Genomic DNA, 15,861 nt, shown 5'->3' with positions numbered 1-15,861 from the left:
TAATATGTCTATCCACTCCCAATTAAACATGTAAAATTATTTTAATATTCTCAAATTTTAAGTATTAAATAGGTTTATTTAAAATAATTTTCAAATATTTTAGTTCTAAAGCATATACAATACCTGCACATCCTCTGTCGTCTGTAACACAGATCCCGTCCCTTCTATATAGCTTCCATAACTGAAAGATTAACATGTGTATTAGGCAGCATCTAATGTTTTTGTTAATGTGAAATTCCTTAAATATTTCTTGAACGAATTAATCAATCTACATAGTTACATCCTTCTATAATAGTCTGAAACACATAAATATGCTCTGTAAGTGAAAAATTACTGGGTGAAAGACATAAGATCATTCTATTTAAACTTCTCAGACACTAAACTTGGCATAGTGTTTTGAATTGTGTAAAACCCACTTTGATCATGCATTATTAATTATCATTTCTTTGTATTAATTGTCAGTTTCTTAATGTTCATCACTAGAAAGCATGCACTTCTTAAGACTTTATATCCAAATGCTATTCAATATTGGCATCCCTGATACATTAAACCAAATGTTATTCAGGTGAAAATAAATTGCTACTATTTTTTATAATGACTGAACCATCACTTCTCCTCATGAACTGAAAATGAAAAGCCCACTCTCCAGTACTGTGACAAACACGGGCCCGCTGAACGTGCGTCTGCCTCCTACCGTGATGCAGTGTTTTCACTCCTCTTCATACAACAAAGAGACCATTGTATAAAAAACTGTATTAAAAGTATAAAAAGCTACAGAAATACAAGGTATTAGTAGTATTTCTTCCCCTAATATCACTGCCAAGCTAGCTGTTCCACATATTATCATAATTTCTTTTCCCAAAAAGATCAATTTAAAATATAAAGACACACCAGGGAAAAATACTTTTGTAAATCTGTTTTCTCATATGTGTGTGTGTGTGCCTGTTTATATTATCTACACTAAAATAGACTTTTCTAGTAAGGCTTCCTTTATACCATCTTTATAATTACAAAAGAATTTCAAGGTTGTTTTTTATTACCAAACTGATAAGTCTTGTCTTATCAGACTTGGAAACAGACAACAGTTGAGTAAAGTCTTTTAAGGCAATGGAAAGCAATAAACCAGTTGCCCTGGAAGTACAAGGGCAGAAGATGCAAAATCAGAATAAATCTGGTATGGTTGCATCGGGACACAGCATGCATGAAAACTAGTGGGTGAAAAGAGAAAGCCTGAAGTTTCAAATCATACAGTTACTCATCAAATGAGGTTGAGTGGCATTAACAAAGCAGAGATAGGGATCTTTTACAAAATTTTCTGGAAAGGTCTAACTTTCCCCTACTTTATAGGTTTAAAAAAATTTGATGAAAAACATATTAACATTCAAAAATAACCCAAAAGTAACCAATAAAAGACATTATGATATACCATGAAAATGGAAAAGTTCTTTATGTACTTATATGTAATAATATCCAATTTATATTGTAAAATGAAAAAAGTACATAATAACAGATACAGTATATTACCATTTACTTAAAAAGGGGGGTAAAATATACATGTATATTTAAATACACCCTCACACATAATACCTTCGGAAGATTAGACAGTAAATTGAAATCTCTGGTTGCATGTGGGCAGGAAAATTGGATGAGCAAGAGACAGACAGGGAAAGGAGTCTCACAGTCTTTGTACCTTTGAATTTTGAACCATAAAAATATATCACTTATTTAAAAAACTGAATAAAATTTAAATATGCTTTAACAGCCGCCAGATGATTTAACTTTATTTCTTGATATTAAAATTTAATTTCTTCTTATACATTGATCATGAGAGTGGACATAAATTTTTGAGGTCTGATGTGCCATGAAAAGAAAGGTGTTAAAAAGTAGCAATTCAGTATCTACAGAAACCATGTTTCCACCACGGGTAATTAAGCTCTTATGAAGGTCACCAAACAAACGGCATTGTGTTTTACGAGCACTTTTGTGGGTTGTGCACATAATGTTCTGCCAGAAGGAATTTTCACTTGTGCATTCTATTGAACACGAAAGCAGGCAATTAAGGGCAAAAAAAAAAAAAAAAAGAAAGAAAAGAAAGAAAAAGAAATCATTCTAGCAGAAACATTTTGTAAAATCCTCCTCGTTTTGAGAAGAACTGAAAGAAACAATAGTCATAAAAACCTGGCTATTTTGAATATCCCATTCTAAGAGCTTTTTAAAACCTACCCTTTGGTAAAGCATGTGGACCTTCTGCAAGTGGGCTTAACAATGTCTAACAAAAGAGCGTATCGCAGCAATGACTTTGGCGGTAAGAAATACTGATTCACGTCAATATCATCTTCAAGAAAATCTTTTAACATCTGCACAGAGAGATCACTGTCCTGGTGATGTTTCCGGTCAATTTCTTCTACAGTTTCAAGCTTAAATAGAATGGCCTCTTTTCCAGAACGTTGTCTGCTCTTATCAAAGCAAATACTAGGTTCAATTTTCTTTCTTTCAATTTTATTTTCTGTAACTATTGTATTTCTTTCTGGATGTTCAGATTCAATTTTGGGAAACTCCATCAGTACCTGGCATTAAGTGAAAATACACACCTGTTCAAAGCTTTATTAAAAATAAATGACAAATTAATAATGTCTAGTCAACATTATGCAAAAAATGTCTTTAGGCTTAGAGAGTTGTCATTAAAAGATAGAGGAATTGTGATTTACGTGTATGTATACAAGTTATTGCAAGGTCTTCATCACATAGCTATAGTGTCATCAGGCTACAACTGATTTATTTCATGGAGTTACTGATTGCTGTATAGGAAGTATGCGGAATATAGATACAGTATTATATTTAAAAAAGAAGTTTAGAAAGCAACATTAGTTAGGGAAAGAATAAGTCATGGGACTAAAAAGCACAGCATTTAAAAAAAAGAAAGAAAATAACATTTCCAGAAAATGTGTATTCAATCAAAGTTTGCTATACCCCTTCATAAAAAAGGAAAAACCGGAACATACCCATGATCTAAAGGAAAACTAGTAATTAAAAAAGGGAAAGCATTTTTCCCCCTGAAAGGTATTTCTACTCATGAGCCCCGTAGGAAAACCTTTTTCCTGCAAAACATGTAACCATGCATAATGAATGCCCTATGATGTAAAAGAAAAATAGTTCCAGGAATTTTTAATGCTGATGTCTTTGTTAATATAGTTTATATATTATTTTTGGAATTGACCACCATGGAAGGGGAGATGTATTGGTATTGTATGGCAGGGGATCCAAATGACACGACTGACCCCCATTAGACTTTTGAGTTTTTACCTGTGACTATTAAGGAGAGCTTCACTGAATCACTGAAACTCTGTTTTCCACAGCAATTTTGACAGAAAGATGTACAGTTGCTTGTTTAATTAGAGATCCTATCTACAGCAATTGAGCATTTTATTCTAGTTTGTACTAATCACTACGTTTTAATCAATTAAGGCTAAACAGCACTGACTTCAAAGAAAATGCAACCAATGTGTTAAAATACTGTTAAGCAATTGTTAAGATAGTATAACTGAATTTTATCAAAAATAATCAATGGCTTCTACTGGGGGGAAAATGACAGATACAAAATAGTCAATGGTCAAAAGGGAAATGAGAGGGAGAAAGAAGGTAACAGCACTGATGTTAGTTTTTTTAACTTTTAACTTATATTTTTTTCTAATAATGAAAGAAAAGTTTTGTCTTGTTTAAAACAATAAAAACAGCAACAGGAGAGGAAAAAGCCCTAGGAAATAGACCTAGGTCATGGTCTATATAGTAGGCTCAGGAGGAAACATATAAGCTTCCACAAAGTAGTTCTTGAAATAAATTAGCAGACTGAGATATACTTAAAATATAATAATAATAATAATAATAATAATAATAATAATAACAACAACAACAATACCTGACCAGGGACTTGAAAAGGTAATGGTTCTGACTGAAGCTTTGCAATAAGGAAATACCGGAGCCTTGAATTTGGAATGCCAAGCTGGAGTAAAGCAGAGCAGTTAGTTAATATAGGAAATTAAAGAGCTCTATATCAACTGTTGCACCTAACAAAAAACTCATACAGGTATGCATTTAGTTTCTGACAAAAAAAATTCTGTTATTGATATGTGGAAGACTTTTTTGTAGCAAATTCTTAAACCTTTTAAATTGGTGCTTTGTACTTTTATTTGAATGAACAGCAATTGAATCTGATGAGTCATATGTCTTTGAGTCACTTTCATTTTCTATTTCCCAGATAAGAAGTTATATAGACATTCTCACATTCATTATTAATAATAATCATAAAAAATAAAATTCAAATATACCTACTGGCTATTTATTGCCTCACTTTATTAAAAAAGGAGGATGCACTAAATTTTAAAGGTTAGGAGGCAATAAATATGAAATAAACTTAATGAGATCAGACATAATGCCAATTTCCATAGTACATGTACATCTAATTTTTGAAACAGGTTTTCTTTTAATTTCAGGGTAAATAACTGTATAATAGGCTAAAGATAATAACAGGCTAACAAACACAATGATAAAAGAAAAAATAGATAGTGATACTTGTAATATAAAAGATCTACCAAATATCATAACCACTTACTTCAATTTCATATTCATGAAATAGAAGCAATGTTTGCATTTTATCTTATTTTATTTTAATTCCAGTAGAGTTAACATACAGTGTTATGTTAGTTTCAGGCGTAGAATTTAGTTATTTGTCACTTACATACAATACCCAGTGCTCATCACCAGGGCACTCCTTAAGCCCCATTCCCTGTTTAACCCATCCCCCACCATACCCCCCTGTAACCGTCAGTTTGTTCTCTATAGTTCTTGATTTGTCTCTCTTTTTTCTCCTTTGCTCATCTGTTTTGTTTCTTAAACTCCACATATGAGTAAAATCATGATTTTTGTCTTTCTCTGGATGACCTATTTTGCTTAGCATTATACCCTCTAGCTCCATCCACGTCACTGCAAATGGCAGGATTTCATAGTGTTTGCATTTTTAATGGTATGTCCCAAAACAACTAATTAGAAAACTATCATATGTTCATTTTGTTTTCTATTTTGGATGATTTTGAAGCATTACCAAACTACAGAACACCTGATTTGGAAATACCAAAAGTCACAGATTTTCAAAACACATTATCCTTTATTTTCTGTGAAAAGAAATTTATATTCTCAGGACCCCTGGGTGGCATAGTCGGTTAAGCATCTGCCTTCGACTCAGGTCATGATCCCAGGGTCCCAGCCCCATGTCAGGCTCCCTGCTCACTGGGGAGCCTGCTTCTCCCTCTGCCTGCCCTCCCCCCTGCTTGTGCTCTCTCTCTCTGTCAAATAAATAAATAAAATCTTTAAAAAAAAACCAGAAAGAAATGTATATTCTCTCTTCAAGCTATATAATATTTCCCATAAAATATGTGTAAATAAATCTATATGCCTGTACAATATTCTTTAGAGAGTAAGACCCATGCCTGAACTAATTTCAAGATTTAAGTATAATATTATTCAAAACAGATCTATTCTTTTTATTGAGTCAAATTCCCTTTAGGAAAATTTATAGGAATGTTGATAATTGTGGTACCTACAGAGGTTGGAGATAATAGAAATTCTTGGTACTGAAAACCGCAATTTTCTAATGTTTGTATTAACAGGTCTCTGAAAAGAAAGAATAAGAGAAAAAAGAAAAACTTTCACCCTATAGTTGGAAATGGGGTTCTTATATAAAAAAATTATACATAAACTTCATTTTATGTGAAAACTGTTCCTCCACCGAAGTTGTTTAGAAAGTGAATGATCCTAGGTCATAATTATTAAGTCCAGTACTTGAGAAATTGCATTTCTCAAAAAAAGAGATGATTTCTATTATAAATAAATAAATAAAGCTGCCAGATAATTTATCCCAACTGGGGCTATATTCTATCCAGAGTTAGAATCACTAGTCTACTGATGATAAATCTGCTATTGGGATGAACTCTATCTGTAGCAAATCAGATGGGGGAGCACTGATCAGACAGCAGCCGGTTCGAGGACACAGATACTTTCTGGCTGGGCTACCATCTGAAAGGGCTCTGATCCAGGGCTTGCTTCTCCTAACTACGGGACAGAAAATGCTTATGAAGAGGAACATTTCTTACTGAGAATATTACTACTTCTAAAGAAATCGGCAACAATGTAAGCAGCTGAAATTGATGAATACCATTCTCATTAAAATATGTACTCATTCTGCAAAAATTCAAATATATCAAAATGGGAGAGAGTCAGGTAAACCTAACTTTGTGAAACTTTATATTATTAATTAGTCAAAATCAGTATTAATGGATAAAATATATAATATATATAAAATGTCAGGATGTATGGGTTTATTTTTAAGATTTTATTTCCAAATGGCTCTTACAATATACCAAGTCTACGATGAACACATCTTATATATTTTACCTTGTAGAAGATACTTCAAAGCCTTTAACATTTTCTAAAAGAATATATTTCGGTAATTTTTGTAATCTAAAACAAAACAAAAACAAATGGAATTCTAAACATGTCATTACTAAGAAGTAAGAAGTAAAGAAAATCCTTACTTGTGGGAGATTTGAGGTAAGTAATTTTCTGAACTCTCTCTTTTTATAAAAGGACTTTATAGAGGCTAGAGACAACTTATATTTTATTCATTTTCCCCATAAAAATGGCATAGCTAATGAAGTTAACATTTGAAATGTTATTTTCCATTGAACTTTATCAGAAAATATGGGTTCACACAGAGGCTCTGAACTGCACAACTCAAAGGGCTGCCATTTATATAGGATGGCAGCTTCTAGGGTTAGCACAAGTTTCCAGGCTTTGGGCAACAGCATTCACTAACATTAGCATCATTAATACTGTAAGGAGAGGCAGTAGAATTTAGCTATTAGACTGTAATTCCCTGTCACTCACTATAGTGGCAACCGCGGAATGGCAAACATTTGCAGTTATTCTATCAGTCATGGCAGAAGAAGATAAATGACATGCTCAGTATCTGAAAGCTGCATGTATAAGCTGCTAATTGCTATAAAATGACAAATATTACATTCTTCCAGATCCAAAGTTTTAAATTTAAGGGAAGCTTGTACAAAAAAATCTAAGTTTTTACCTTGGGAGAATACCTAGAACATATAAGAGGCTATTCGTCCTTGGATCAGTCACATCACCTTGCAGGCCAATTCTAAAGGATAAAAAAAGGTACAAATAAAATTCACCAAGAATCTTCCTTACAGAAAGATACCAAATCACTTTTAAAACATCAAAACTGAGAGAAGTGAAATTAGTTGGTCTTCACAAAAAATATGATCATCTTTGTTGCTATAGAGAACAAAATGTATTTATTCACTTAATAAAAATGAAAAAACACTTGCCTATCTAATAAGTATGCTTATTATAAAACAATATGCCAAATGACTTACATGAGGCAAAGAAGAACAAATAGTCAATAGAGACTAAAATCAATTACTCTCTTAAAATCACTTTGTTTAGGAAAGACACACAAACACACATACACACAACTGGTTGATGACACCTTTTGCTCTGTCCCAGATGAGACAACAAAAGTTCAGATGAATGAGCTGGTTGGGCAGGGTGGCAACACAGAGTAATGACACTGATAACTAATTACCATCTAAGCAGACCACAGTAGGTAAGACTAAGACAATTTTGTCCAATGTAAAAGTAGAGACTTAACCTGAATGCTTGATTCTACAAGCAGCAGTTACAACTTGGTTAGACTAACTAGGTCAGAACAGGACATGTAAACAGGCAGTATTTCTGTATTTGGACTAGCAATTAGATCTTACAAGTAAGATTCAATGTGATCAAGAATCAAGCAGAAATGAAGACTTGGATTGGGCCTGGGTAGTAGGAACAGAGGACCAGGGTTTAAGACTTGGGTACTTACTAGCTTCATTGCCTAAGATGAGTTACTTGACATCACTTGTCAGTTCCCTCATACCTTCCAGCAGGGCCAGAACCATCTGTGGATCTGAGGCTCACATAGACACTTAGAGTGGGCTTGAAGAGATACCTCAGAAATCTTGGGTTCTTCTCACTGTGTCCCTTTCCTCTCGGTGTTGCAATGATGACAGTATTACAGAATCAGTTACTGCTGCCATCAGCAGCTGGACTTCGGCTGCTGGTAGTAGGGAAGACACAGCAGGCCCCACGCAGTAATGGATGAGGCTACACGGTGCTGGGGCTGCATTCTGTTCTGTACGTCCTACTTACTGTAGTTAAACAGGCCATATGCTTGCATATGTTTGGAGGCATCTTCACATGGAATGCTCTCTGCTTTCAGACACAGTTCAGATACTGCCTCTCAAAGAACTCCTGTGTCCTGGCATGCAGCAAGCCACTTTCTCCTCTGTGCTCTCATGGCACTTCCAGCATTCATTTATTATATAACTTATACCACATTATATGATAATTATTTGTCAGTCATTCCCTTAAACTATAAGCTCCTTGAGGATGGGAACTACAGTATCAAAAGCAATGCCTGGCTTATAAGTGCACAATAAATCTTTGGGAAATTAATTTCCTAGAGAGTTGTTTAAATAAAGCAAAACTTAAATGGAAATTAAGCATGAGAATATTCATTTAAATTAGAATATTTATTACATGTGATACCCCACTTAAAATCATCTTATACATTTAAGTAGGAATGTATAAAATAATTGATAAATCCTGGCTCTAACATTTTCTAATTGTATGGCCTTAAAAATATTAACACTTATCCCATAGGCTTGTTAAATTAAATGGCATACTCCATGTAAGACAGAGGATTGTTACGATTATTTAAAATAATTAAAAATATCTAAATGAAGATGGATTAGTCAAGATTTCACCTAAGATATAATTCACTGAAACACACAGCCAAATAAATACTACATAATAAAAAAATGAATTGCAAAATAGCTATAAAAAGTCAGAAATACTCGATGTACATATGAATTCTGAGAAACATAAAATTCACAAACGCATTCTTGATTAGCTTTTAAATTTTACAGTTAAGTAATTTAGGAATTTAGTATTATGAAAATTTACTAATCAGTTAAAAAGATAACTCCTGAATACTCATTAGTTTAATTAATCTGAGGTAACTTAGGCCAGAAATAAATATTGTATCTTAGGTAGGTATAAAAGAGGTCCCATACAGTCTCTGCATATCTTTTATTGACCCAACTGCTTTGCTCATTTGGTAGTAATTGCTATTTCCTTTATGATTAAAGCTGAATTATAAATATGAGTAAAGGGAATTATTTATGAAAATTTTCAAAATTATGAAAATGCAGCTAATAGTCTTCAAAGTGTCCATGCTTGAAACTATGGTTTAATTCCCTCGAAAGTACTCTTCCTCAACAGAGAAATATTTATTATACATACCTGGTGAATGGTTGACAGGGAGGGCTCATTAAAATCATATTGAAAGACAATTTGTCAAACTCCTCTAGCGTAATGCCCTAAGGAATGAACATTTGGGGGAAAAATATAAAAAGATGCATAGAATAGGGAAGAAGGAAAAATGCTAATTGTAACTGAATATATCAGAAATTATAACCCTTAATAGTTTCATTTATAATACTCAAAACTTTATATAAACACTTAACAAATTAACTTCAGTTAAACTAACTTTCCAAAGCAATCTTACAAAGGAAGTTGGAGAAGTAAATCAAAGCTATGAAAAACTAAGTGACTTCCCCCAAGACTCAGAGCTGGCCAAAGCAGAGCAGGAATGCTAATTTCCTGAATCCTAAGTGTTTCACGCCTCTGTGACACCTCAAGTCTAACACCACTGTGTTTCTGGCGTCAAACATAGAGAACTTCGTTTTATAATTAATGAATTTTTAGCATAGGACCTAAGAAAAAATTTTAACACCTCTCTATCAATAATATTTTTTATTTAGGAAATGTGATATACTGACCAGTCACCATCCCTTCCATGTAGGTCTCTGTTAAAATATCACCAAATGAAAAAAGGTCCTGTTTTCAGATATCCACAATAATTATACTGTTTTACAGTTGTGTGTAGTCAAAAAACTTCCAAAGGTAACAGATAAGATTAATCAATATAATTCCTACTGGGCTAAGCAGTTGAAAAATATGCTATTTTGCTTCTCTTTTATATATCAGAAGATAAATACAGTACAGTGGTCCTTCCCTTATGTGTGGTCTCACTTCCCGGTTTCAGTCAACCCCAGCCAATCAGGGTCCAGAAACAAATGACCCTCCTTCTGACTTATGGTCAGATCCTCCGTAGTCTAACCCTAACATCACCATGCTTACGTCATTCACCTCACCTCATCTCATCATGTAGGCATCTTGTCATCTTACACTACCACAATAAGAAGGGTGAGTGCAATATATTTTGAGAGAGAGAGACTGCAATCACAACACTTTTACTAAGGTATATTGTTACAATTGTTCTATTTTATCATGATTGTTAATCTCTTACTGTGCCTAATTTATAAACTGCCTTTATCATAGGTATGTATGTACAGGAATAAACATGGTATATACACAGAATTCGGTACCAACTGAGGGTTCAGGCATCCACTGGGGGCCCTGGAATGTAGTCCCACGTGGATAAGGGGGTCTGCTGTACACAGAAACAAGTCATGGGTTTTCCAATTCTCATTAAGCACTCTTAGTATAAATCCTTAGCCAGAAACAAGCAACCAGACTAGAATCACAACTTTCCTAATTATGACACATTTTTAAGAAGTTCAATGACATGAATAAGGCAGGACAAGCTTTATTCTGAGTTCTGTAAAGAGTGAATTAACCTGGGGAACACATCGGTTGTCTCTGTTGTATTAAAAGTTTGAATGTATGTGTCTATCATTTTTAAATCACAGGCTTTGAAGTAGTTTAAGGTGTGTATGTAACCTAAGAACAAAATAAAATATTGAAAAGTTCCTACTGCACCTCTGAATCCCTGGGTTCTCAGGAAAACAATGTGAAAATCATGCACTGACCAGTCTTGTCAGAAAACATGGGGCAAAGCAGTACAATCAGACAGCACATCCTACCAAGTTAGAGAGCCTGTCAGCACAGGGCTATTGTGATAAGCAACTTACTGATGTCCTAACTGAATATGGATTGATTAAAGCTACATTTCTAAAACTAAAGTAAAAACAAAACAATGATCTTTTACATCGGGAGCATCCTATGTCTAGAATCTGAAGGAAGTAAACAGTTACTGCCTCCAATACAGGTTGGCATAAAAAATAACAATTTTAAAGGATTCTTCAAAATAGTGATTTTTTAAAAAATCAAATGATAGGGCAGTTATGCAAGAAATAATTAGTCAAACCATTCACAACTTTATTTAACCTGGCATTGGAAGGCATTAAAATGTGTTGAAATTCAAGAAAGTAGTTACGGAGATACACAAGTTATCTTTAATAAGTTGGTATTTGCAACCTAACAAAAATCTATTCTTTTTTGATAACCTGGCCATACAAGTCATAAAAACACCTTTGCTTTCAGAGAACATTAGGTCAGCTCAGTGTGGTAGCACTGTTCATCACATGTTGATGAGCAGTTTTATTGGTCTTCTTACTAGCTTTATTACTTGTTTTTGCAGAAAGTCTCCTGGCTATGCTTATACGTAATTGTCATTTAAACTTTAGGAAAAACTTGGCAGGTTAGAAAACAACTTTTGACAATTTTGGTAAATTTTAGTTAATCTAAAGAGAACTGACATTTGTACCATATTCAGTCATACTTCCAATTTTCAAGTATCTTTTATTCCACATGGGTCATGCAGATTTCTTGTTACTTATTTCTCAGTGTTTGTAAGTTTCTTGTTACTACTATACATAGAAACTTTCTTCTATTATATTTTCTAACAGGCCTTTGTTTGCATATATAGTAAGCTACTGGTTATCATATTTTTGTAAACAGCGTCCTTAAATGCACTAGTTGTTCCTCACACTATTTTTAGGACAGTACGTTGTTTGTTTTCCAGGCCTATACAATTATTCTTTAGAATCCTCCTTAATATTTATATGCTATTTCTCCTGCATGAGTACTTTACCTAACAGTCCACAACAACATTAAATAACAGTGCCAAAGGTAGACATCCTTGTTTTATTCATTATTTTAGTGAGAATGTTTTTCAAGTTTTACCATGTAGCATGCTACTGGAGTGGGAGATATATGTGCATGTTTGTGTTTAAACAGAAATATAAACACACATACACACAAAGCCAGTAAATTACATACACATCTCTAGTAGAATGCATTTGTCCTAATTTTATTGAGAGATTAAACTTATTGGAAAACCCTGCAATTTGTCAAATATTTTCTAATACATAGTTTTGCTCTTTCCAATTATTAACATGTTGAATAATAGTAATAGAATTCCTAAGTACTGAATTACTATTATACTTTCCAAAACAAAATCCATTTTAGTTATGCTACATTATTCTTTTGATGTGCTCTTGATTATTTGGTCATATTTTACTTAGAATTACTGAGTTCATATTCATAAGATAATGATTTTCCTATTTTGCGGCTTATAGTAAGTATCCAATAAAAACTGAGTGGATATTTCCTACCATTTCCTGCTCTATGAACTCTGATGTTATCTTGTGCATAAATACGACAATCAGATCTTTATTGAGGACTATATTAATCATCATTATAAAGTAACTTTCTATGACTCTTAAATGCTCTTGCCTTGAAATCCATTCTAACTAATATCTATTCTGAAACTGTTATCATTTGTGACCATTTGCCTGGTATCTGTCCATTTTTTAGCTACAATATGTTGTTCATTCAACAACATTCAGAAAGTGATCCACCAACATTGTTGTCTGTGACAACAATGAACCAAGACACAAGGTTTCTGCTCACATGAAGTTTATATAGTAGTGACTAGTAATTCCTCATTTTCTACCTAGATGAATTACAGACTTTAGTTTTATTTTGCTAGCTATTTTATACCCAAGGAGTTCTGCTCCTGGTTATAACCCTCTCTGTGATTTTTCAGGCCTGACTGTGGGCAGTTACAAAGGCTTCATCCCACAGGCCTTGAGGGAAAGCTGCCCTTCCCACTCCAGAACTAGAACATGGTCAGCACATCAAGTCTCTGCAGGCCATTAGGGTCAAGGATTCAGGCGCCCTGGCTAGCACATTCTTCATATATTTGCATGTCTAGTTCTCTTTATCTGTGGCCTTGGGCAGAGGTCCACTGCACACAGCTCTGCCAAGACCTCCTTATGGGAGAAGGTGGTGGAAATCTGGAAGACACTTCTCCCTACTCTGGCTGGTACTCAGCACTTTCCCTTCCTAGCCCTCCTCCCTTACAATTTCCCCTAAGGCCAGGACTCCCCAACATCTGTGCTGACACACCTGCTCTCCCCCAGTGTGCTGCGGCATGTGGAAATGGAGCAGGGGGCCCTGGCGTTTTCTCTTATTTTACAGATGTGCTTATATCACCACAGTAAGTGATAAAGGCTTTACTCTTTTATTTTTGTCTTGCTGCTTTAATTAGCTACTCTGTCCTTCCCAGCTCAGCTAAGCTCCTAGTGACATTAAATAATGTCCTAAAAATCCATAGCTTCATTTATCTTTCAAATACACATACTTTTCTGAGTCTCACTTTCTTCTCCTACATCAGTCACGTTATTATTTCTACACTGCAAAGATTCACAACATTTTTACCCAGTTTTCTAACCATAATTTCTTTCCTGACATGGTAGCTTTATTCCTGCGCTCTCTTCTTGGATTCATCTCTTGCTTAGTTAGATTAAGTGAATGGGTCATTTTTTCATTAAGGGCCCACGAGTACTACAGTTCATGAATTGTTGTAGGTTTTATTTTAGGAACTTCTTCCCTCTATTTCTGTTAATATTTTTGTTCCATTTATTTTATTGTCTTTCCCAGAGATACTAATTATTTTTACTGTAGATCATTTTTGTCTTCAGTAGTTATCATTTATTCTGCAACATTTGATCTGTATTTCTTTTCCGTTTTATTTTGCTTTCTTTTTCTCAAGCTCTGTCCTTTATGATTGTTTGCAGCACTGTCCACTTTACTTTTTGCTATGCTGACCTGACTTCCATTTCTATAATGGTTTTATTTTTCTCCTCTTTCTTTTTTCCCTGACCACTGATATTTTTCCAGTCCAATCACTGTCTTATCATTGCTTTTGAGCTGGTGTATCTATTTATTTGAGTTCTTGTTTTGAAGATACCATGTTTTATTTAATGCCTGAAGCTCATGGAGGCATGTATGTTTGAAATTTTCTTCGGCTTCTTAACATAATTTTCTGTTGTATGTTTTGCTTTTTGTTTACATTTCGTACCTTATTTTTAAAGTACAATATTAGTATAGCCTCAAACTGGTTCCTTTCTCATTATTATTCATTTTTTAATGGAGGCCACTTGAATCAAGGAGTTTGCTGAAAGATGAGGTGCAATAGGTACTTTGTGGCCACACTGTTTCTGGGAAGGACCTGCACTAGCTTTTAACCTAAGAGCACGCTTCTGTCCCTAACCCATGATCTTGCATTCAGGGCGAGCAGGAAGTCTGTTGCAGTTGCAATGGCACTTTCAGCTCAGGGATCTGGATTTTTCAAATCTCTCTTCTCCTGACTTAGAACAAACAACTGCCAGGTGTATTTGGTCTTCTCCCTTGCCATTTTCTCCTTCTTGATTCTGCACAAAATATGTAGAGGTTTGCCTATGATTTTGCCATCCTCATTCAGTTCTGTCCCATTTCCACTGCACTGGACACTATTCTTCATAATTTTCTTTGTTGTTTTGGCTTATCTCTAAATCCTATTTTTATTAATGATGGTTTTCCATCCTCCCTTCCCTTCTTTTCTTATTTCTATTAGGAAAAAGGATAGAGTTTTGGAATAGAAGTATCTTTTTTTATGCCACATTCAGTCAGAAATCCCAAAGAAAACTGTTTACAAGCATATTGTAAACCCTAGAGTAGCCGCTAAGAAAATAAAACAAATATAAATAAGGTATACCTAATAAGCCATTAGTAGAGAATAATAAAGTATTAATATATCAAAAGGCAGAAAAAGAGGGATAAACAAAAAACAGATTGGAAAAATAGAAAACAAGTAACAAGGGAGTAGAATTAAATCCAAAAATATTAATAACAAGATTAAATGTAAATGGTAAAACACTCCAATTAAAAGGTAGACTCTGTCAGCCTGAATAAAAAAGCAACACCCAACTATACACTGTCTACTATAAATCTAATTTAAATACAAAGATACAAATAGGATAAAATTTAAAGGATGGAAAAACATAAACATGTAAACATTAATCATAAGAAAGCAGAGTAGCCATATTAATATCAGGAAAAGTAGAGTTCAGAACAAGAAATACTTCCTGGAGTTAAAAAGGGACATTAAGGAGCATTATCAACAATAGCCAAACTATGGAAAGAGCCCAAGTGCCCATCAACTGATGAATGGATAAAGAGGATCACACACACACTCACACACACACACACACACACACACACACACACACAATGGAGTATCACTCAGCCATCGAGAAGAATGAAATGTTGCCATTTGCAACGATGTAGCTAGAACCAGAGTGTATTATACTAAGCGAAATAAGTCAGAGAAAGACAAATAACATGATTTCACTCATACGTGGAATTTAAGAAACAAGAACGAGTGTATTATACTAAGCAAAATAAGTCAGTCAGAGAAAGACAAATAACATGATTTCACTCATATGTGGAATTTAAGAAACAAAACAGAAGAACATATGGGAGGTGGGAAAAGAGAGAGGACAACAAACCATAAGAGACTCTTAACAATAGAGAACAAACCTAGGGTTGATGGAGGGA

The 15,861-nt window shown here is 34.1% G+C and overlaps 1 protein-coding gene across 11 annotated transcripts in view; it reads right to left on the bottom strand.

Annotated features, from left to right (window-relative positions):
• TRDMT1 (tRNA aspartic acid methyltransferase 1) overlaps positions 1-15,861 on the bottom strand; it is a 71,490-nt gene that overhangs the window by 9,940 nt on the left and 45,689 nt on the right. For 7 of the 11 annotated variants that reach the window (XM_025853635.2, XM_025853634.2, XM_073879863.1 and 4 more), the window contains exons 3-8: positions 7,136-7,207; positions 6,448-6,513; positions 5,598-5,667; positions 3,917-4,000; positions 2,224-2,567; positions 124-181 (exon numbers count right to left, since the gene is read on the bottom strand). In XM_025853635.2, the coding sequence (XP_025709420.1) occupies positions 124-181; positions 2,224-2,567; positions 3,917-4,000; positions 5,598-5,667; positions 6,448-6,513; positions 7,136-7,207 (694 nt within the window). Of the gene's footprint in view, positions 1-123; positions 182-2,223; positions 2,568-3,916; positions 4,001-5,597; positions 5,668-6,447; positions 6,514-7,135; positions 7,208-9,414; positions 9,492-15,861 lie in introns of all 11 variants that reach the window. The other 4 variants (XM_025853636.2, XM_025853627.2, XM_025853637.2 and 1 more) reach the window with 2 other exon arrangements.

This window comes from Callorhinus ursinus, unplaced genomic scaffold (genome assembly GCF_003265705.2).
Source record: "Callorhinus ursinus isolate GAN/ISIS: 27379988/994484 unplaced genomic scaffold, GSC_fseal_2.0 scaffold36, whole genome shotgun sequence".
NCBI classification, from domain to species: Eukaryota; Metazoa; Chordata; class Mammalia; order Carnivora; family Otariidae; genus Callorhinus; species Callorhinus ursinus.
This window is presented reverse-complemented; position numbering and strand designations above follow the sequence as displayed.